Below are 24,198 nucleotides of genomic sequence, written 5' to 3'. Positions count from 1 at the left end.
TATTCAGTCAGAAAAAGAGTGAAATCTTGCCATTTGCGACAACATGGATGGACCTCGAGGGCACTATGCTATGTGAAATAAGACAGACAGATAAAGACAAACACTGTATGAGCTTTCTTATATGTGGAATCTAACAAAAAAAAGCAAAATAAAAAAGCAAATAAACAAAACCCCAAGCTCATATATACAGAGAACAGACTAGGGGTTTCCAGAAGTGGTGGGTGGGGGATGGGGGAAATGGGTAAACTCTCTTTTTAGTTTAAATAAATTGCTTAATTTTTAAAATTAATAAAATAAATACATAAATAAAAATAAATTGTGATACTTGGATTAAAAACATGACTTATGTAATTTATATGTTTTCACTTAAAAACAGATTTTTAATAAAAGCAGATATATATTTCTATATTGGTTACATTAATAAAATTCCTTAACAAAATGTAAATAGATAATTTAGATCTTAAAGCTATGTGGGGCTGAAAGATTAACTGACTTCCATTGAGCTTCCAGGAAAAACTCAAAATATCAGGTTATGCTTGTAACAAGTTATCATCTCCCTCCTTCTGTTCTTCTACAGAGTGGAAAAGAAAGATGAAGTTGTTGCCTCTTCAATTTTTCAGTAATTTCTCACTTTTTCGGAGATTCATTCCTTCAGAGGTAGAAAGTGGTTTAGCAACATGTGCAGACACAGCTAATGTTTTAAAGAAATGTGTCCTCTCTTTAATGGTCCTGACAAACATACACCCTAACTGCCTTCACTGAGTTTTCTCACATGACTTTTAACAAAACTTCATCAGTCTAAGTCTTCAATAGCTTCGATTTATTGTGCTACTTGCATACATAAGTTTAATTCCCTACATCCACATAGCAGCAAATCCTTTTTCTTCAGCTGTTAAGAATTAACTTCGATACTTTAAGCACCATGCTAACACACCAGAGTCTGTCTTGTGGAATATTTTATCTCCAGCACCTATACAGAGTATAGGGAAATTTTATTAAAATTTAAAACCCTGGAAGGGTTACATGAAACTGTTGTTTTGAATACCATGAAGTATATCAAAATCCAGAGCCCACAATATCTTTAAGCTTTAACATAAGATCAGTTTGTTTTACAATATTAGGTTTGAAAATATTTTAAAGCAGTTTTTAAAACATTTTTCTCATCTCTTTTGATTCAAAGTAAGCCAAATAATGATCATAATTTGTGTATTTTAAGTTTTACATATATAACATCTTTTCATATAACTAAACCTGTACCTTTAAAGACTGAGTTTTCTTTCATTCAGATTAGAATGTAGCTACCTAAATCCAAAAAGGATGTTAGTTATATCTGCAGTTCATAAACAGCTTGTCAGTCACTGATACAATTCAAAAACTCCATGCATATTTATTGCTGCATTCATTTTAAACAAATATTGCAAAATATTACACACACTGTGAGCAATGTCACATAAATGCTAAAACACCCTGTAAATATCAATTCTTAATGATAGGTTCCTTGTCTATCATTAAAATAAATATCAGCTTCTTGTCCACTTTCGATTTTGCTGAATGCCATCATATAAATTAGCTATAATGATTCAAAATACCCTATATTTTTTTCTATCATTTCTCAATTTTTCTTCCATCCCCTAAATAGTCATAATTCATTTGAAAATTAAATGTAAGAACTATTTACAGACCTCCATCCATCTTTCTGGAGATAACTGAAGGCTCCATCAACAACACTTGCAAAGAACTGCCCTCCCGTGATGAAGAGGGTATTAATGGTGACTAATCGACCTCTTAAATTGGGGGGTGAGACCTCAGCGATGTACACTGGCACTGTCATAGAAGCAATGCCTATAAAGGAACAATAAAAGGTAAACATTAGACATTTATTCAAGATTTCTGTTGTCATAGATATTAAGACAGATTAAGACATACACACACATATACGGGCTTAGTTTTCTACTTTAAAAAAAGGTTTACCACATATTCAAAGATTTTGTTTATAAGTAGTGACTACTGCAGATAAGATGTGAGATAACAATCTCCGAGCATCATTTTTCATATTATCACTTGAAAGCCTACGAATGAAAGTACCCCTAGAGATCTCAGATAACTTTAGAATGCATGTCAGTATGCTTTGTAACTTTTTGAAGACTAAAAATAGGAAAATGCTCTCTAGATAGAATATAATTATTGAAATATTGTTGGTCCATATGGAAATGTAATCAGACAATGGTGAGAATAAAAAATTATCCCCAAATACATATTAACTATTCAAAGTCATCATTTCCAGTAGACACACCAAAACTCTTAACTGGTTTACTAATTAGATGTCTATACATTAAATCACCTTACTCAACTGGCTAGATGTACATTTCAGAAACAGCTTACAACGGATAGTACCTTGGGAATTTACAGTCTTCAAAAACAGATGATCTTAACCATAAAATAGATGGTTTTGTGGATAATGTGTATTTGGTTACATCTGCTTTAAACTTGTTTCTGTATAAAATTAATACAGCATAATCTATAATTCTCAAACTTCACTGATCACTAGAATCACTTGTGTGGCTTTTTTTAAAAATGAAGATGCTACAGATTCAATGCAATCCCTATCAAACTACCACTGGCATTTTTCACAGAACTAGAACAAAAAATTTCACAATTTGTATGGAAACACAAAAGACCCCAAATGGACAAAGCAATCTTGAGAAAGAAAAACAGAGCTGGAGGAATCAGGCTCCCTGACTTCAGACTATACTACAAAGCTACAGTAATCAACACAGTATGGTACTGGCACAAAAACACAAATATAGATCAATGGAACAAGACAGAAAGCCCAGAGATAAACCCACGCACATATGGTCACCTTATCTTTGATAAAGGAGGCAAGAGTATACAATGGAGAAAAGACAGCCTCTTCAATAAGTGGTGCTGGGAAAACTGGACAGCTACATGTAAAACAATGAAATTAGAACACTCCTTAACACCATACACAAAAATAAACTCAAAATGGGTTAAAGACCTAAATGTAAGGCCAGACACTATAAAACTCTTAGAGGAAAACATAGGCAGAACACTCTATGACATAAATCACAGCAAGATCCTTTTTGACCCACCTCCTAAAGAAATGGAAATAAAAACAAAAATAAACAAATGGGACCTAATGAAACTTAAAAACTTTTGCACAGCAAAGGAAACCGTAAACAAGATGAAAAGACAACCCTCAGAATGGGAGAAAATATTTGCAAATGAAGCAACTGACAAAGGATTAATCTCCAAAATATACAAGCAGCTCATGCAGCTCAATATCAAAAAAACAAACAACCCAATCCAAAAATGGGCAGAAGACCTAAATAGACATTTCTCCAAGGAAGATATACAGATTGCCAACAAACACGTGAAAGGATGCTCAACATCAGTAATCATTAGAGAAATGCCAATCAAAACTACAATGAGGTATCACCTCACACCGGTCAGAATGGCCATCATCAAAAAATCTACAAACAATAAATGCTGGAGAGGGTGTGGCAAAAAGGGAACCCTTTTGCACTGTTGGTGGGAATGTAAATTGATACAGCCACTATGGAGAACAGTATGCAGTTTCCTTAAAAAACTAAAAATAGAACTACCATACGACCCAGCAATCCCACTACTGGGCATATGCCCTGAGAAAACCGTAACTGAAAGAGAGTCATTTACCACAATGTTCATTGCAGCACTATTTACAATAGCCAGGACATGGAAGCAACCTAAGTGTCAATCGACAGATGAATGGATAAAGAAGATGTGGCACATATATACAATGGAATACTACTTAGCCATAAAAAGAAACAAAATTGAGTTATTTGCAGTGAGGTGGATGGACATAGAGACTGTTATACAGAATCAAGTAAGTCAGAAAGAGAAAAACAAATACCATATGCTAACACATATATATGGAATCTAAAAATAAAAAATCGTTCTGAAGAAGCTAGGGGCAGGACAGGAATAAAGACACAGACATAGAGAATGGACTTGAGGACACGGGGAGGGTGAAGGGTAAGCTGGGATGAAGTGAGAGAGTGACATGGACATATATGTACTACAAATTATATTATATACAAATGTAAAATAGATCGCTAGTGGGAAGCAGCTGAATAGCACAGGGAGATCAGCTTGGTGCTTTGTGTCCACCTAGATGGGTGGGATAGGGAGGGTGGGAGGGAGACGCAAGAGGGAAGAGATATGGGGATATATGTATATGTATAGCTGATTCATTTTGTTATGCAGCAGAAAGTAGCACACCATTGTAAAGCAATTATACTCCAATAAAGATGTTTTATAAATAAATAAATAAATAAATAAAAATAAAATGAAGATGCATTCACCTCTCCCACCCAAACCTATTAAGTAGAAAACTACAGAGGCAGGAGATGAGCCTGTCTTTTAAAAATCCTCCAGGTGATCCTGATGCTCACCACATATTTAAAAAACTATAGTTCTATGGTATACAACTTTGAGCCAATCCTAAATTATTTCTTAAGAGAAAATCTTTGCCCTGCTGGCCATATCTAGCTCACTTCCCAGTGGCACTTCCAATTTCCAGATATGTCTGGTTATTTAACATAAATCTAACATCTAATCAACAGTCAGCAAAAGCATAGTGAAAAAAATTAAGGATTATCTAAAGTAATTTAATCTTTTTATATTTGTAGATACTATAAACAGATACCCAGTTTAAGCAAGAACATCAATGGGTTGCATAATAGACCCATGTAGAATTGTTTTTAATGAATTGATCTTTACGATGTCAAAAAATAGCCTGCTGCTATTGAAGGTATCAGCACTAAGAAATCCGGTGGCTGTGTTTTCTGTACAAGGGCTGAAAAGTTGCCATTTACCATTTACCACATTCCGACAAAGGAGAAACTCCTCTCTAGTCTCAGCAGCTGCAATAGTTGTGTTTCTCAATAACTGACTTGTGTTTGTTTATGGGCACTATAAATCACATAGCCGTCTTTTATCTCCCTTTTTATGTAGAAGTCAGAGAGGCACACTTCTACCAAGTGTTTTGGACTTCATGGTATTTATTCTGTGAACTAAATTCCTTCCTGATGCCACAATCATCTCCAATTTCATCTATTTTAAACATTTTTTTGTTATTTATTTGTTTTGTTCAAAGGCAGAACAAATAAACAGATCAAGAAGATTTATTTAAATAGTACATATATCTACTTCTGGAATATTCACTGTATTGTTGTAAAACTACTGGTAAGCATTTATTGAGTTTGCACACAAGTCAGACCATTAAGTCTCAGAACTATATACTCTGTATTTTCTACCAATGTTATTTGCTACTGTAGTGCTTGTCGGTATATGGTGATGGTGAAAAAAATCATATGATTTTATGAGTTTCATAAAATAATAAGCAAATGTTAGTAGACAAACTATGAATAGTCGTTATAATTGAATCATCACCTAAACTGCTGAAAGTTTCCATCTGACTGCTAATCAATTTAATAGCACAGACTATTCTAAATCGACTTTCATTTAACTTGGAAAGAGGAAACATTAGCTGCAAATGTTGACCTGTTAACTGTATACTCTTTTTAGTTCTTTTATGATTAGAACATCTCAATAAACTTTCAAAATCAGATAACAGTAACTGATTAGATTTCTTTTTCTGCTTTGGTCTGGCTGTAATTCAGTTGCTCTCTTTAGCCAGAGATCTTTACTCAGCCATCTAGCAGGGAACTTGAGCATGGGAAATCAGCACTGTAGTTTTAGGCAGCACAAGCTTTTCACAAAGCCCTTAGATTTTACTTGATAGCAAATGCAGAGATGTCCTCAGGCCCTTATAAATGTTGATTATTAAAAATAAATACCAGAACATTGAAAAGTAAATGGCAAATGGAAAAGACTAAAAAACTATAAAAAGACTCACTGGATTTAGAGTTGGAAAGAATCCCAAAAGATCTGTCCAAGTGCTCACACTGACTTAATGCTGTTACAATTGCCTACATCCTATTAGATATTACAGATGGACTGACTATTTAATCGTCAGAACATCCCTATAAAGGACATATAATTATCCCCACTTTACAGAGAAGGACCTTACCCCAGGTCATACCAGTAAGTAGAAACAGAATTTGAATCAGACAAAGATTCCAGAACTCAATTTTGAAAGCGCTATGACTACAGTGACTGTCCCACAGAGGGGGGTAGGCTCCGGAAACAGTGGGTTTAAATTCCAGCCTTGCCACTTACCAGCTGGTTAAGTCTGGACAACTTATTTAACCTTTCTAGGTCTCTAGTTCATTTATAAATTGGAAGAATAAAAGTAACTCCTTCATAGGAGTTGAGATGATGCAATGAGTTAGTAGCGTGAAAGAACTTAAAATTGTGCCTAGCATACAGAAAATAATAATGTCAGCAGTTATTTTTATTATTACAATACCTCTACTTATGAGTATGCCAACTTTTTTGATTCAGTGTGACCTTGTTAGGTGCTGGGATTATCAAGATGAGAAGTAAACAAAAATACTGCTCCTGCTATAAAGGAAGCCACATACGGCCCTACTCACAAAAACATGCAATCAAATAATTTCAGAATACCATGGTAAGGGACACAGTGCAGCTACACACTGGTTTCTATTTTGAGGTGCTGACAATGATTATGTGGTAGCTAGGAAGGACTGGGAAGACAATTCTGCAAAGAAGAGCATGAGCTTAAAAAATATGAAATCACATTTTCTCAGGGGTAAATAGAGTGTGAAGCAGAATATGTATGGAGATGAGAGACAGACAAAGCCCAAATCATGGAAGAAGTATCCTTTAATCAGCAAGTGTTCAACTAATACTTGATCTGAGCTGGGCACTGTGCTAACCACGTGGGATGAAGTGCTACAGGAGAGAGCACTTCATCCCTCGTGGAGCTTAGGATCTACTGTGCAAAATGTGTGGGAACAAGTAATTAGATTTCAAGTGCAATGGGTCTCATCAAAGAGACTGGGCCCAGCCTGAGGAGTCAGAGAAACCTTGGATGAGGAAGTTGGGGGGCAGGGTGGAGGGTGAGGAGGGTGAAAGATACTTTAGACAACCAGACCAGCTTAGACAAAGGCCTTGAGGCAGGAAGAAATGCATCCTGTTGAGGAAGGGACTATTTTTAGAGACATAAGCAGAGACCAACCAGAGTATACAGGATCTTAGAGGCCATAATTAAGGGCTTGGTACTCAGAAACCTTTGAACAGTGTAAAGGAGGAAAAGGCATGATCAGATTCATGTTTTTAAAGGATCATTCTGGTTGGAGTACGGAAAACGTATTGCCGGGGAACAAGGAGTTCACTGGCAGCAGTAGATATGGAGAGATATCAGAAGTAAAATGGAGAGACTCTAGAAGTATGTATTCAGTATCGAGGCTGAAGAGAACGTGAATGGAACTGTGAAGGAGAGGAAAAATTTGAGGATGACGTTCAGATGTCCGGAATAAGCAACTAGAAGCACGATAGATACTTTGTGTGAAGATATTAGAGGAGAAGCAAATTTGTGTGGAAGATAGTAAGGTCAAGTTTTAGACAGGCTGAGTCAGAGGTGCTCTGTGAAATATACAAGTAGAGAACAAGTAGAACACTCCACAAGTACGCTGGGAACATAAATTATTTACATGTAAATGTTCCCAGCCCCCTCTTTTCTCCTACCCAAATAAGAGCCTTTGCCACATTAACTAACCTTTTCTTCCTCTCTCATCCTCAAGGGAGAATCTGGTGTTTGCCGCCTAGTTCTTGGGCTGTTATCATGCTAGGCAAAAAAGGATAGAGAAGAAAACATGGGCCAAAGATCTGGTTTGTGAGAAGTTCAAATGAAAAAAGACTGCAGGGAGTTGTGAGTGAGAGTCTCAGGCTCAGTATGGAAAAATGGGAGCCCATAACACAGGGACTGACTGAGGTTTGACTGGGGGCGGGAGTGGATAAAAGATTTTTTTAAATATTGCTGAATTATAACCTCCATGCTATTATATTCTTCGAGACTCAAGTAAGGAGTAGTATTACTATTTAATTACTTTTAGTTGCTGGACTGTATTTCTTTAAATGCAATTCCAAACTGAGACTGGACTGGGCCCAGTGGAGCCTGGGAGTTATACAAATACCTGGAGCTCAAAAGATGGTTCTGTGTGGATGGTACATATAACGGAAACCATGGGAAGGATGAGATTTCCCAGAAATGGAACCCGAGAAGAATGCCTAGAACTGAGTCCCGAAAAATTCCAATATTTAAGAAGGAAGAAAGAAAAGAAGTGACCAGCAAGCATCTACCTTACCCTTGAATACTATGTTATTTTCTACAATCTTTTTATGTTACCATTTTGTATTTCATGTAAAGTCATCCTTTCAATAGGTAGGTGGGACAGGTATCATTCACTATCCCCTTAGGAAAGGTAAAGAACCCCAGCCTCAGAGGCAGACAATAAGAAGCTTTCAGAAAGTCCCATAGCAAGTTAACATCAAAGTGGATCTCATAGACTCACATCCCCTAATCTTTGTAACGTGTCACTGGAAGACGGACTGCCGTGCCTCTGTTTCAAATGTGACCCTTTGGAAATTTCTCAGGAACATTTTATTTTTGGCCCTATTACCTTAGTGAGCACATATGCACTTTGAGCGGCAGAAGAGTCTGATCTCTTCCCTGCTCCTACTACCTGCTATGTGACTTACTGCCAGCAGGTGTCATGTTAAAGAGCTCAGATGAATTAGTAAGAAAAATGAGAACTGAATGTGATTAACTGTATAATTTCAAGCTAGACAAGTTTAAAGTCTCCTTTCATAAAACTGCCTTATGAAAATGGAGAAATATAAAAGAATGCCGATGATCAGGAAGAGTAGTAGTAGGCTCTGTGTTCACTACTCACATTTGTCCAATATGCATATGTTAAGCACAGGCCCTGTTAACTCACTTTGCTGTCAATAAAACAACCTGGCAAGCCATCACTTGTGGATTTCTAAACATGATGTCTACTCTGGGAAAACCTTCAACATTAAGGCTATGACAACCCAAAATCTCCATTCCACTTTGGGGAAACAACAAAGCTCACTATTCTTATGAAGGACAGTTAAGTAATATTGTATGAGATCCTGCAAATTAAGAACTAAGTGCTTCACAAATGGATGTAATTAATGATATTTAAAGCTTAGGAGTATTCTATAAAGAGCTTTTGATTTCTGCCCTATTCAAATCACTAATTAAATAAAATAAATATCTCATAAAGAAAGAACAAATTCTTAATTATCCATACTAAACTCATGAATTGAAATTAACATAAACAATGTAGTGGTACAAGTTCTTGTTAATAGCTTATTAGAGTAAATACAACCACAAAAACCTGTGTTGGTATTGTTTCTGAATAATTTTTAAAAGTTTGATTTCTAACAAAATAAAGAGGTCTACATCAAGGAAAACTCATTATCATGTTTAGCTTGAGGAGCCTCACCAGAAAACTGTACCTCAGGTACTACAGCTCAACCCAATTCACACATTCTCATACTGCCAAGCTGATTCACCATAAATGGCACAAAATGCTCTTGAGCTCAAAAGTTGGCTTTCAAAATCTGCTGGAAGCCCTTTTAAAGCCCTGAGTCAGAAGTATAAATAATTTCATAACCAAATAGCATTAGAAAATCCTGTTGCGATGGGTAAATTCCCATGAATCATAGCAGCCTCTCAGCATGATAAGCCAGGCAGCAACTAATTAGCTTCTTAGAAGCACATGAAGCTACCTTTTAATAATAATGCTTCTTGAACAAGAATGATTATGAGGTCCTAATTTCATTTTGTAAATTATTGCTCTATGATCTCTAAAGAAAAAATTTTAATAAAAATAATCTGTCCAAACAAACAGTATCCCTCACTGTAGTTGTTTCAGTTTGGCTGTCCTGCCCAGGACTGGTATGTCTGCATTCTTCTAAATAATCAAGTATCTACATTTACCAGATTATTAACACCTTAGAATCCAGTTTTTGTTTTTGTTTCTTTTTTGAACAATAAGGATTACGGCACATAAAAACTGCTGGGCAACTTCAAAGAGCAGTAAGCCCCAAAGTGATGAAAATATATACAACACCAAGTGCCTGTAACAGAAGAGCCAGGTTATGAGAAAGATTCTATCTATGGGGATAACTAGCAGAGTTCATGTTCTACAGTGTTAAAAACCTCCTAACAAGGCATTACAAACATATCACCATCATTTCAACTCAGTAAAGTCTCTCACAACGTAAATGGCCTCTTCCTTTTTTATTACTTGAGAATATTCTATTGATCTGCCAATTTCCTTTTTTACTGGTAACATCTCAGTAGAGCCTGTATCACATTGTTTCTCAAAGCAGGACTACAAGCCCTTTAATGGAATGTTCATATCTCATGTATCTTCTGAACTATAATTGGTCTACGTGTCAAGCACAGACCTGGGCTTAACGGTTGTCGCTTAATACTATGGGATGCATACACAAAACCATATCCTTTTAAGTTAGTCTTAATAGATTGGTTTTATACTAAATATATTATTTATTAGGGAAAATTTGGAAACTACAAGTAAGAAGTAAGGTAATTAAAAATCCCCTTTAAGCACAGCACCCGTAGATAACCACTATTAAAATTTGGTTATAACTTGCAGTATTTTTTCCATAAGTCTTTAAAGGTAACTTTAACTCATTATACTGCAAATATTTTCATTCTAACTATTCTTTTCCATTAAGGAGTTTCAAACTTCTTACATAAGCTAGGCAGGTACCATAAATATAGAAGCTGACTGAGCATAAGATATAAGGTATAAAGCTGCTTACATAACAACTAAGGTACAATACACTATAGGCCAATGAAAACAGCCAAACAAAACACATCCCTATGTAGCCATATACAACACTCTTGATACTGGTTTAGTACCCTAATAGTACAAAATCATTTTAAGTAACAGTATAACATTCCAGCATTCAGATAAGGTGAAAAAAGAAGTGTTCCTGGAACACACAGATGTAACCAAGGAAGGAAAATAACAGAGAAGGAAAAAATTTCTTTATGGGGAGAGATAGCAAATATAGAAATTACTAGATATGCAAGAAATTTCTTACAATAGAGTTTCGAGGTTATAAGAGAAAGAGAGCTGTATGAAATGCTGCAAAAGCAGAAGCAGTATGTTTTTACACCTGACAAATGGAATGCACAAAGGTTAATAAGAAATCAATACCTTTTCATCAAGGCAATGAATTTAGCAGACAGCAAAGTAAGTGGTGCTTTGTCATATTTAGCTCTATGTGACATCTAGAGGTAAATGTTCTAAGGACAACAACAATGTGGACCTAAACTGGAGCTAAAAGTCTGTGAATCGCCTGCATATAGACTGTAATTGAATAGGAACAGATAAAATACATAAGAAATATATACAGAGTAAGATAAGCTCAGGGCTAGAAGTTACCTATAGAAATATTCATCCAATAGATATAAAGGGTTGAGGAGTAAAATAGAAGAACTATTAAAGAAAATATTAAAGTAGCAAAATAATAAATGAACACACCCTTCAAAAAATGTTTAAGCTGTTCTTCAATATGGGGTTGGGCCTTACCTAAAATGCAGGAAGAGAGCCAGGAGGAGGGAACTGGTTTAAGTAAAAAGACAACAGAATAGAATTAAACAGGGAAATGGGTAGGGTACAGAAGGGTTGCAAGAATGCTAAAAATTTAATAGCAGAATATATAAATAATTACAGAAGTAAACACCATATTGGAGGCGGTAAATAATAGAGATAAATATGTGTGAAATTTGAACCAGTGTGGAACATCAATTTGAGATGTTCTCCAAGAACGGAAAGCATAAGTTCCAGTTCAAGATGGCAACCTAAGAAGATTCTGAACTCACCTCTTCTCACAGACACACCAAATCTACAGCTATTTATGGAACAATTGCCTCTGAAAAAAAACCTAAACACCGGCAGAGCAACCACTTCACATCAGGCAAATGAGAGGCAAACAACATCCAGCACCCCAACTTTTAAGATGGGCCCCTGAGAGATGAGCCCCCAAAACATCTAGCTTTGAAGACCAGTAGGACTCACACCCATGAGACCAATGAGGCTGGGATGAACTGAGGAATGGCTCCTAAAGGGCCAGTGCACAGACGCATCCACCCAGGTCCCAGTGGAGAAGCAGCCCTCTGAAAAGTGACCAGACTATATGAAAGAGACTCATTTTCGACTTTTAAATAAAGTGTTGGTCTGAGGGGCAGGGGCCTCCTGGTATACTCTATGGATATGCAGGCTAGTGGGCGCCATCGTCCTGCTCTCTCTCTGCCTTGCTAAACCTGGCAGGCACCATCTCCCCACCACAACACTTTATTTTCCCTTTCCCCCGGGTGCCATCTTTATGCTCCAGCCAGTGGGTGCCATCTTGCACACTCTCATCTACCTTGCTAAAGCCAGTGGGTACCATCTTTTTCTTTTTCTTTTGTTTCTTTTATTTTCCATTGTTTTCTTTTTCTCAGCAGCTGCCATCTTTGCATTCCCCCTCTGCCATGCTCCAGAGCTCCAGTATTTCCCAAAGGGAAACTTCTACACGTATCTGGAGCCTGTTTTCACCCGTGACCTGTTTTTTGCAGCTGCCACCCAGGGGATGCCCCTTGATTTCCTGAAGCGCCTGGCTCTGGAGGCCAGTGGGCTTTTGTCCCTTGGTCCCCTGGGATTGTAACAATCGGAGAGACAGTTCTTGGCAGACTGCCACTCTCAGTGCCCTGCACAGATAGCAGGCTAAAACACACCCTAATCTTTCTCAGAAATAAGCCTAGCTGCCTGTCCAGGAGCTTTGGCCTGAGGGGCTGGTTTCTGGTTTGGCACACTTATAGGGCCTACAGAGGGGCTGTCAGTGAACAAAGGCTGGTGAATGCAATCTTTGCACTCTCCTTCTCTCTCACTCCAGCTCAGCAGCATCTTACAGAAAGGAGCTTATGCACTTGTCTGACACCCTGATTTGTGTGGCTGCAGCCAGGGAACAAACACACCTATGACACCTGGCTCTGGTGGCCAGTGGGGCTTAGCTCGCAGGTCCCACAGAACTGTAACCAACATAGAAAGAGGTCTTAAACAGCTCCCACCCCCAGGGCACAGGAAGAGGCAACAGACTCAAGAGCTCACCTTTCTGTGAAAGAGGACTATTACCGTGCCACCACAGCAGCAACATGAGGGGTAGGCTTCTAACTAAACACACATCTAAGGTCTGACTATAAACCTTTCCTGAGACCTTGGAGGGAGGTTACTAACTCCACATTCTCCCTCTGCAGCACTCCAGAGCACCAGAATCTGTCCAAGGGGAGCTCTTATGCATATCTGGTTCCCCTTTTTTTATGACTGGTGCCTTGGTTTTTATGGCTGCTGCCTACAAGATACCCCTTGATCACCTGGCTCTGGTGGCCAGGAGGGCTTATGTTCCTAGGTCCCACAGGACTGAAACAATCAGAAAGACAATACTTGGCAGGCTACCACCCCCAGAGCACAACAGAGATAGCAGACTAAAACACACCCTTAGTCTTTCGGTGAAAGAAGCCTCCTTGCTAGTCATGGAGGTTCAGCCATAGGGGCAGGCTTCAGCCTTGGCACACAACTAGAAGCTATGGAGGTATGCTCAGGGATAGTAGAATGGGGACCAACATTTCTGTACTCCACCTCTGCCTCACTAAGCTCATCAATATCTCCCAGAAAGGAGTTAGTACACTGGTCTGAAGCCCTGATTTTTGTGACTGCTACCCAGGTGACACTGCCAGATCACCCTCAGAGCTTAAACTTGCAGACCCACATGACTATATATTTGCACTCTTTAAAAGCCATGGCCTGAGCATCTGCCTCCCAATCAACCTGAATCTAGATGCTGATTGAGATCTTCCCCTTTGGGACACTGACTGGTCTTGGCACACCCTCAATTACCAGGAGCTACTAAAAATAAAATAGGCTGCTTGGACAATCACAAAGGTTTGAAAAACAACCAAGAGCTACAGCAGGGATGAATGATAAATAAGGTTCATCTCCTATACAAGGACAAATACTGTATTCAAGACTGAGAGAGGTAGTTGCTTCATTTAATACACAGAAACCAACACAGAGAGTGAAGCAAAAAGAAAAAAAAAAAAGAAAAGAAAGAAACTGAATAATATGTTTCCAGAGAGAATAACATAAAACCTCATTAAAAAAAAAAAACAAAACCTTAATGAAATGGAGATAAGTAATTGACCTGATAAAGAGTTAAAAAGTAATGGTCACAAAATTGCTCACCTAACTTGGGAAAACAATGGATGAACACAGTGACAATTTTAACAAAGACAGAAAACATCAGAAAGTACCAAACAGAACTAACAGAGATGAGGAAAACAATAGCTGAACTGAAAAATACACTAGAGGGGTTCAATAGCAGACTGGATGAAGTAGAAGAATGAATCAGTGAGTTGGAAGATAGAGCAATGGAACTCACCCAGACAGAGCAGAAAAATGAGGAAAGAATTTTTAAAAATGAAATTAAGGGACTTACAAGACAACATCAAGTGAACTAACATTCACATTATAGGAGTCACAGAAGGAGAGGAGAGAAAGGAGCAGAAAACTTCATTGAACAAATAATGCCTGAAAACTTCCCTAACTTCACGAAAAAAATAGACAACCAGATTCAGAAAGCTCAGAGACTACCAAATAAGATAAACCAAAAGAGACACAAAACACAGCATGTTATAATTTTAAAATGTTAAAAGTTAACAACAAGGAGAGAATCTTAAAAGCAGCAAGAGAAAAACAACTTGTTACATGTAAGAGAAACTCCATAAGACTATCAGCAGATTTTTCAGCAGAAACTTTGCAGGCCAGAAGGGAGTGGCATGATACATCCAAAGTGATGAAAGAGAAAAACTTCCAACCAAGAATTCTCAAACTGCCAAAGTTATCATTCATAATTGGAGGAGAGATAGAGAGTTTTCCAGATAAGCAAAAGCTAAAAAAAGTTCATCACCACTAAAATGGCCTTAACAAGAAACGTTAAAAAGGCTTTTTTAAGCTGAAAAGAAAGGGCACTAATTAGTAACAAGAAACATATGAAAGTATGAGTCTCACTAGTAAAGGTAACTATACAGTAAAGGTAGCATATATATCACCTATGAAACTAATATAAAGGTTAAAAAACAAAAGTAGTAAAATAACTGTAACTACAATAATTAGGAAGGGATACAAAATATAAAGAGATGTAAAATGTGACATCAAAAATAAAATGTGTGAGGGAGAGTAAAAATGTAGAGCTTTAGAATGCATTAAAAGTTAAGTTGTCATCCACATAAAATAGACTGTTCTAAATATAAATTGTTATATGTAAGGCTCATGGTAACCACCAAGCAAAAACCTGTAGTTGATACACAAAAGATAATGAGAAAGGAATCTAAGCATCCCCCTAAGGAAAGTCATCAAACCACAAAGAAAGAACAAAAGAAGAAAAAAGAAACAGGAAGTACAAAACAGCCAAAACAATTCAGAAAATGGAAATAAGCACACCTATCAATAATTACTTTAAATGGAAATGGACTACAGGTTACAATGAAAAGACAGAGTGACTGAATGGATTAAAAAAAAAAAGCAAGATTCATATGTATACTGCCTATAAGAGATTCACTTCAGATGTAAGGACAGACATAGATTAGAATTGAAAGGATGGTAAAAGATATTCCATGAAAGTGGAAACCAAAATAAACCTGGGGTAACTATACTTATATCACACAAAAAAGATTTTAAAACAAAGACTGTAATAAAAGATTAAGAAGGACATTAAATATTGATAAAGTGGTCATTTCAACAAGAGAATATCACATTTGTAAATATTTATGTACCCAAAAAAGGAGCAACTAAATATATAAAGCAATATTCACACACCTAAAGGAAGTAATAGACAGTAACACAATAATACTGGGGGGATTTAATAACCCACCTACATCCAGAAAGAAAATCAGTAAGACTATATTGGCCTTAAAGGACACCTTGGACTACATGGCCTAGTCCAAGGTATACAGGTACATACAGAACATTCCATAAAAAGGCAACAAAATTCACATTTTTCTCAAGTGCAAATGAAACATTCTCCAGGACAGATCATATGTAAGGCCACAAACAAATCTAAACAAATTTAAGGAGACTGAAATCATATCAAGTACTTTTACAACCAAAGTGGTATGAAACTACTAATCAAATACAAAAAGAAAATGAAAGAGTCACAAATATGTAGAGACTAAACAATACACTACTAAACAACCAATGGGTTAACAAAGAAATCGAAAGTGAAATAAAAAAATACCTGTAACAAAGAAAAATAAAAATATAACATATCAAAACTTATGGGATTCAGCAAAAGCATTTCTAAGAGGGAATTTCAGAGTAATAAATGCCTACTTCAAAAAACAAGAAAAATTTTAAATAAACAACCTAGCCTTACACCTAATGGAACTAGGAAAAGAATAAACACAGCCCAAAGAGAGTAGATGGAAGGAAATAACAAAGATCAGAGATCAGAAATAGAAGACAACAGAAAAAAATCAATGAAACCAACAGCTGATTCTTTAAAAAGATAAACAAAATTGACAAACCTTTAGCTAGAGTAAGCAAGAAAAAAATAATTTTTTTATTTTTTATTCAAATAAATAAAATCAGAAATAAAAGAAGAAACCTTTCAACTGATACCACAGAAATGAAACAGATCATAAGAAACCACACAAAATTATATGCCAATAAACTGTACAACATAGAAGAATTTGGTAAATTCCTAGAAACACACGATCTTCTAAGACTGGATCATGGAGAAATAGAAAATGTGAAGAGACAGATTACTGGTAATGAGATTGAATCAGTAATTTAAAAACTCCCTACAAAGACCATGACCAGATGGCTTCACTGGTGAATTCTACCAAACGTGAAAGAATTAATACCTGTCCTTCTCAAACTCTTACAAAAACAGAAGAGAAAGGAACACTTCAAATTCATTTTACAAGCCCAGTAGTACCCTGATACCAAAACAATGTAAAAATACTACAAAAAAAATACATATAATAAGTATATATATGTAATAAGTACATACAATGAACATGTATTAGTAAAATACATATGTACACTGAAATCAGAGGCTAATATCCCAGAAAAACATAGAGGCAAAAAACCTCCACAAAACATTAGCAAGCCAAATTCGACAATACATTAAAAGGATCAGGGACTTCCCTGGTGGCGCAGTGGTTAAGAATCCACCTGCCAATGCAGGGGACATGGGTTTGAGCCCTGGTTTAGGAAAATCCCACATGCTGTGGAATAACTAAGCCCGTGTGCCACAACTGCTGAGCCTGTGCTCTGGAGCCCGTGAGCCACAACTATTGAAGCCCACGTGTCACACTACTGAAGCCTGTGCACCTACAGCCCGTGCTCCGCACAAGAGAAGCCACTGCAATGAGAAGCCCGTGCACTGCAACGAAGAGTAGCCCCTGCTCGTCACAACTAGAGAAAGCCCGCACACAGCAACGAAGACCCAATGCAGCCAAAAATAAATGAATACAAATAAATAAATAAATAAATTTATATATTAAAAAAAAGGATCATACATCGTGATCAAGTGGGATTTATCCCAGGGATGCAAGGATGGTTAAATATCCACAAATCAACAACATGATACACCATATTAACAAAATGAAGGATACAAATCATATAATCATCTCAATACATGCAGAAAGCTTTTGATAAAATTCAAGAGCCATTAATGATAAAAATTCCCTCCAAACTGAATACAGAGGAAACGTACCTCAACATAATAAAGACCATATATGAAAAGCCCACAAAATACATACGCAATAATAAAAAGCTGACAGCTTTTAATCTAAGATCAGGGGGAGTTCCCTGGTGGCCTATTGGTTAGGATTCCAGGCTTTCACTGCTGTGGCCTGGGTTCAATCCCTGGTTGGGGAACTGAGATCCCACAAGTTGCACAGCACAGCAAAAAAAAAAAAAATCTAAGATCAGGAACAAGACAAGGATGCTCCCTCTCTCCACTTTCATTCAAAATAGTATTGGAATTCCTAGCCACAGCAATTAGGCAAAAGAAGTAAAAAATTAAAAATAAAATAAAAAATAAAAGGCATCCAAATTGGAAAGGAACAAGTAAAGCAGTCACTATTTGTAAATGACACAGTACGATATATAGAAAATCCTTAAAGACTCCACCAAGAAAACTGTGAACTAATAAATGAATTCAGTAAAACTGCAGGATACAAAATCAATATACAGAAATCTGTTGCATTTCTACAGACTAATAATGAATTATCAGAAAGAGAATTAAGAAAACAATCTCATTTAAAATTGCATCAAAAAGCATAAAATACCTAAGAATAAATTTAACCTGGGAGGTGAAAGAGCTCTACACTGATAAATATAAAATACTGATGAAATAAAATGAAGATGATGCAAATAAATGGACAGATATTCTGTGCTCATGGACTGGAAGAATGAATATGTTTTTAGAGAATTATAGTTGATTTACAATATTGTGTAAGTTTCAGGTGTACAACAAAGTGATTCAGTTATATATATATTTTTCAGATTATTTTCCATTATACATTATCACAAGAAATTCATATAGTTCCCTATGCTACGCAGTAAATCATTGCTGCTTATCTATTTTAAGTATAGTAGTATATATATATATATATATATATATATATATATATATATATATATATATTTTAAGTATAGTAGTTTAATATCTGTTAACTTACTGCTAATTTATCTGCCTCCCTCCCTTTCCTCTTTGAAAACCATAAGTTTGTTTTCTATGTCTGTGAGTCACTTTTTGTTTTCTACACAGATTCATTTGTATTATTTTTTATATCCCACATATAAGTGATAATCATATACTATTTGTTTTCTCTAACTACTACACTTAGTATGATATTTGTTAAGTCCATCCACGTTAATGCAGATGGCAATATTCCAGTCTTTTTTATGGCTGAGTAATATTCCACTACATATATGTGTATGCATATTTGTGTGTGTATACATATACACCCATTTATCACTTCTTAAACCAATCGTCTGTTGATGGGCACTTGGGTTGTTTTCATGTACTGGCTATTGTAAATAGTGCTGCTATGAACATTGGAGTGCATCTACCTTTTAGAATTATAGTTTTCTCCAATATATGCCCAGGAGTGGGATTACAGGACCATGTGGTAACTCTATTTTTAGGTTTTTAAGGAACCTCCACACTGTTCTCCATAGTGGCTGTACCAATTTACATCCCCACTAACAGTGCATGAGGGGTTCCATTTTTTCAGCATCATCTCCACCATTTATTATTTGTAGACATTTTCATGATAGCCTTCTGGTTCCACAGTGATACCTCACTGTGGTTTTGACTTGAATTTTTCTAATAATTAGTAATGTTGACATCTTTTCATGTGCCTGTTGGCCATCTGTATGTCTTCTTTGGAAAAAACTACTATTGAGATCTTCTGCCTATATTTTAATAGGATTGATTCTTTTTTTGATATTGAGTTGTATGAGCTGTTTATTTTGAATATTAACCCTTTGTCAGTTGCATCATTTGCAAATATTTTCTCCCATTTCGTACTTTGTCTTTTTTTGTTTTGTTGATTGTTTCCTTCACTGTGCAAAAGCTTTTCATTTAATTAGTTCCCATTTGTTTATTTTGCTTTTATTTCTTTTGCCTTGGGAGAGTTATCCAAGAAAATACTGCTATGATTTATGTGCCAGGATGTTCTGTCTCTGTTCTCTTCTAGGAGTTTTATGGTGTCATGTCTTATATTTAGGTCTTTGAAACATTTTGAGTTTATTTTTGTATATGGTGTGAGTGAGTGTTCTAATTTCATTAAAGCACTCATAGCTGTCCAGGTTTCCCAACACCACTTGCTAAAGACACTGTCTTTTCTCCATTGTATATTCTTGCCTTCTTTGTTGTAGATTAACTGACTGTAGGTGTGTGGGTTTATTTCTGGGATCTATATTCTGTTTCACCAATCTATATGTCTGTTTTTGTGCCAATACCATGCTGTTTTGATTACTGTAGCCTTGTAGTATTGTCTGAAGTCTGGAAGAGTTATGCCTCCTGCTTTGTGCTTTTTCCTAAGGATTGCTTCGGCAATTCTGGATCTTTTGTGGTTCCACATAAATTTTAAGATTATTTGTTTAGTTCTGTGAAAAATGTAATGTGTATTTTCACAGGGATCACATAAAACTGTAGATTGCTTTTGGGTAGTATGTCCATTTTAACAACATTAATTCTTCCAATCAAAAATATCTTTCCATTTTTTTGAATCATCTTCAATTCCCTTTAACAATGTTTTAGGGACTTCCCTGGTGGTGCAGTGGTTAGGAGTCCACCTGCCAATGCAGGGGACATGGGTTCGATCCCTGCTTTGGGAAGATCCCACATGCCACAGAGCAACTAAGCCTGTGCACCACAACTACTGAGCCTGCGCTCTAGAGCCCTTGAGCCACAACTACTGAGCCCAAGCACCACAACTACTGAGTCCACGTGCTGCAACTACTGAAGCCCACATGCCTATAACCCATGCTCTGCAACAAGAGAAGCCACCACAATGAGAAGCCTGTGCACCACAACGAACAGTAGCTCCCACTCACTGCAACTAGATGAAGCCTGTGTACAGCAATGAAGACCCAAGGCAGCCAAAAAAATAAATAAAATTTTTAAAAAAACCAAAAGAACAATGTTTTATAGTTTTCAGCATATAGGTCTTTTACCTCCTTGATTAAGTATATTCCTAGATTTTTTTTTTTGTTTTGCTATTATTTTATTGAGGATTTTTGCATCTATATTCATCAAAGATATTGGTCTGTAATTTTCTTTTTTTGTAGTGTTATTTGTCTGGTTTTGGTATCAGGATGATGGTGACTTCATAGAATGAATTTGGGACTGTTCTCTCCTCTTCAATTTTTTTGAATAGTTTGATAGGATAGGTGTAAGTTTTTCTTTATATGTTTTGTAGAATTCCCAAGTGAAGCTGTCTGGTCCTGGACTTTTGTTTGCAGGGAGTGTTTGTTACAGATTCTATTTCACTTCTAGTGATTGGTCTATTCCAATTATTTGTTTCTTCTTTACTCAGTTTTGGCAGGCTGTATGTTTCTAGAAACTTGTCCATTTCTTCTAGGTTTTCCATATTGTTGGTATATAACTGTTCATAATATTTTCTTCTGGTATTTTGTATTTCACAGCATTGGTTGTAATTCTCCTCTTTCATTTCTTATTTTGTTTATTTGGGTGCTCTCTTTTTTTTTCTTGGTGAGCCTGGCCAGAGGTTTGTCAATTTTGTTTATCCTTTCAAAAAACAGCTCTTAGTCTTATTGATTTTTTTCTATTTATTTTAATCTCTATTTTACTTATTTCCTCTCTAATCTTTACTATTTCCTTCCTTCTGCTGATTTTGGGTTTTTTGTTCTTGTTCTAATTCTTTTAGGTGGTAGGTTAGGTTTTTTTATTTGAGATTTTTCTTGTTTCTTAAGGAAGGCCTGTATTGCTATAAACATCCCTCTTAGAAGAACTTTTGCTACATCCCATAGATTTTGAGATTGTGTTTTTATTGTTGTTTGTCTCAAGGTATTTTCTGATTTCCACTTTGATTTCATCATTGACCCACTGGCTTTTTTAGGAGCATGTTGTTTAGTCTCCATGTGATAGCTTTTGTTTCCCATTTTTCTTTCTGTGGTTGATTTCTAGTTTCATACCGTTGTGGTCAGAAAAGATGCTTGAAATAATTTCTATCCTCTTAAACATTAATATGTTGAGGTTGTTTTGTGGCCTAGTATACGGTCTAACCTAGAGAATTTTCCATGCAAGCTTGAAAAAAATGTGTATTCTGTTTTTCTTGGATGTAGTGTCCTGTAGATATCAAGCAAGTCCAAATGGTCTATTGTGTCATTGAGGATCTCTGTTGCCTTATTGATTTTCTGTCTGGAAGATCTTTCCATTGATGAGAGTGGGGTGCAAAACGTTTCCTACTATTATTGTAGTCCTGTCAATTTCTCCTTTAATGTCTGTTAGTATTTCTTTTTTTTTTTTTATAAATTTTTTTTAAAATTTATTTATTATTTATTTATTTATTTATGGCTGTGTTGGGTCCTCGCCTCTGTGCGAGGGCCCTCCCCAGCCGCGGCAAGCGGGGGCCACTCCTCACCACGGTGCACGGGCCTCTCACTACCGCGGCCCCTCCCGCCGCGAAGCACAGGCTCCAGACGCGCAGGCCCAGCAACCGTGGCCCACGGGCCCAGCTGCCCTGCGGCACGTGGGATCCTCCCAGACCAGGGCTCGAACCCGTGTCCCTTGCACCGGCAGGCAGACTCTCAACCACTGTGCCACCAGGGAAGCCCAGTATTTCTTTTATATATTTAGGTGCTCCTACATTGGGTTCATATATGTTAACAAGTGTAATATCCTTTTCTTGTATTGATCCCTTTATCATTGTATAATGCCCTTGTCTTTTGTTACAGACTTTATTTGAAAGTCTATTTTCTCTGATATGAGTATTGCTACCCTCACTTTCTTGCCATTTCCATTTGCATAAAAATGTTTTTCCATCCTCTCACTTTCAATCACTTTGTGTCTTTAGCCCTGAAGTGAGTCTCTTTTAGGCTCTTGTATTCTATCTTGTATTGTAGGTTCTTTTTTCTTATCCAGTCTGCAACTCTATGTCTTTTGATAGGAGCATTTAGTACATTAACATTTAAAGTAATTATTGATAGGTATGTACTTACTGCCACTTTAAACCTTGTTTTCCAGTTGATTTTGTAGTTCTTTGTTCATTTCTTCTTTTTGCTTTTCCTTTTGTGGTTTGAAGGTTTTCTTTTGTATTATGGTGGAGTTCCTTTCTTTTTGGTTTTTGTGTATCTATTGTATGTTTTTGATTGTGGTTACCCTGGTTTTCAATTATGTTAACCCAAACTATATCTACTTGCTTTAGACTTACAGTCATATAAGTTCAAACACATTCTAAAAGATCTATATTTTTTACTCCCCTCCCCTACATTTTGTGATTTTGATGTCCTACTTACATCTTCATGTTTACCCTTTTGCTGTTAATTTTAGTCATAATCACTTTCACAAAATTTTTAGATTGTTTTTTGTAATGTACAGATTATGTACTGGCTTATTTAAGTGATCTTCAATCCTTTTATGTATTTTCCTTTCCTATTGTGATTTTCCCTTTCCTATAGATTCTTGCTTCTTTTCTATTTAGAGAAGACCTTTCAATAATTCTTTAGGTTAGGTTAAGTATTTCTGTATTCTTGTAGTTTTTTCCTGTCTGTGAAATTCTTTCTCTCTCCTTCTATTCTAAATGATAATCTTGCTGGGTAGAGAATCCTAGGTTGCAGGTTTTTCCCTTTCGGGACACTGAATGTATCATGACACTCCCTTCTGGCCTGCAAATTTTCTGTAGAGAAATCAGCTGATAGTCTTATGGGGGTTCCCTTGTAACTGGCTCTTTGTTTCTCTCTTGCTGCTTTTAGAATCCTCTCTTAACCTTTAACTTTTTCCATTTTATTTATGATATGTCTTAGTGTGGGTCTGTTTGGGTTCATCTTGTTTGGGACCCTCTGTGCTTCTTGTACCTGGATATCTGTTTCCTTCTTTAGGTTTGGGAAATCTTTGGCCATAATTTCCTCAAATACATTTTCAATCCCTTTCTCTCTCTTCTCCATCTGGAACCCCTATTATGTGTAGGTTGGCACACTTTATATTATCGCATAGATCTCGTATGTTGCTTTCATTTTTTTTTTTTTTCATTTGTCTTTCTGTCTGCTGTTCTGATTGGGCGATTTCCATTATTCTATCTTACAGATCACCTAGTCATTCTTCTGCATTACTTAGTCTGCTATTCATTGCTTCTAGGTTGGTTTTTGTTTGACAATTGAGTTGTCTATTTTTGATTGGTTCATCTTTATAGTTTCTACTTCCTTGTACAGTGATCTCCATTTCTATCAATAAACTTTCTTAATTCCTTTAGCACTTTTATTACCTCCTTTGTGAGCTTGGGGTCTAGTAGACTAGTGAGATCTGTTTCACTATTCTTTCAAGGAATTTCTCTCGTTCTCTTAATTAGGAGTAGTTCCTCTGCTTTTTCACTTTACTTAATTTTCATAGTTATCCACTATGGTCTTAAAG

At 36.4% G+C, this 24,198-nt stretch overlaps 1 protein-coding gene across 1 annotated transcript in view; it reads right to left on the bottom strand.

The window, feature by feature from the left end:
- SLC2A13 (solute carrier family 2 member 13) overlaps positions 1 to 24,198 on the bottom strand; it is a 450,793-nt gene that overhangs the window by 365,765 nt on the left and 60,830 nt on the right. Inside the window, exon 2 of the mRNA XM_061205134.1 lies at positions 1,683 to 1,842. Within this exon, the coding sequence (XP_061061117.1) occupies positions 1,683 to 1,842 (160 nt within the window). The remainder of the gene's footprint in view (positions 1 to 1,682; positions 1,843 to 24,198) is intronic.

Source organism: Eubalaena glacialis, chromosome 11, assembly GCF_028564815.1.
Source record: "Eubalaena glacialis isolate mEubGla1 chromosome 11, mEubGla1.1.hap2.+ XY, whole genome shotgun sequence".
Classification (NCBI taxonomy): domain Eukaryota; kingdom Metazoa; phylum Chordata; class Mammalia; order Artiodactyla; family Balaenidae; genus Eubalaena; species Eubalaena glacialis.
The sequence above is the reverse complement of the archived record's forward strand: the minus strand, read 5'-3'. Positions and strand labels throughout refer to the sequence as shown.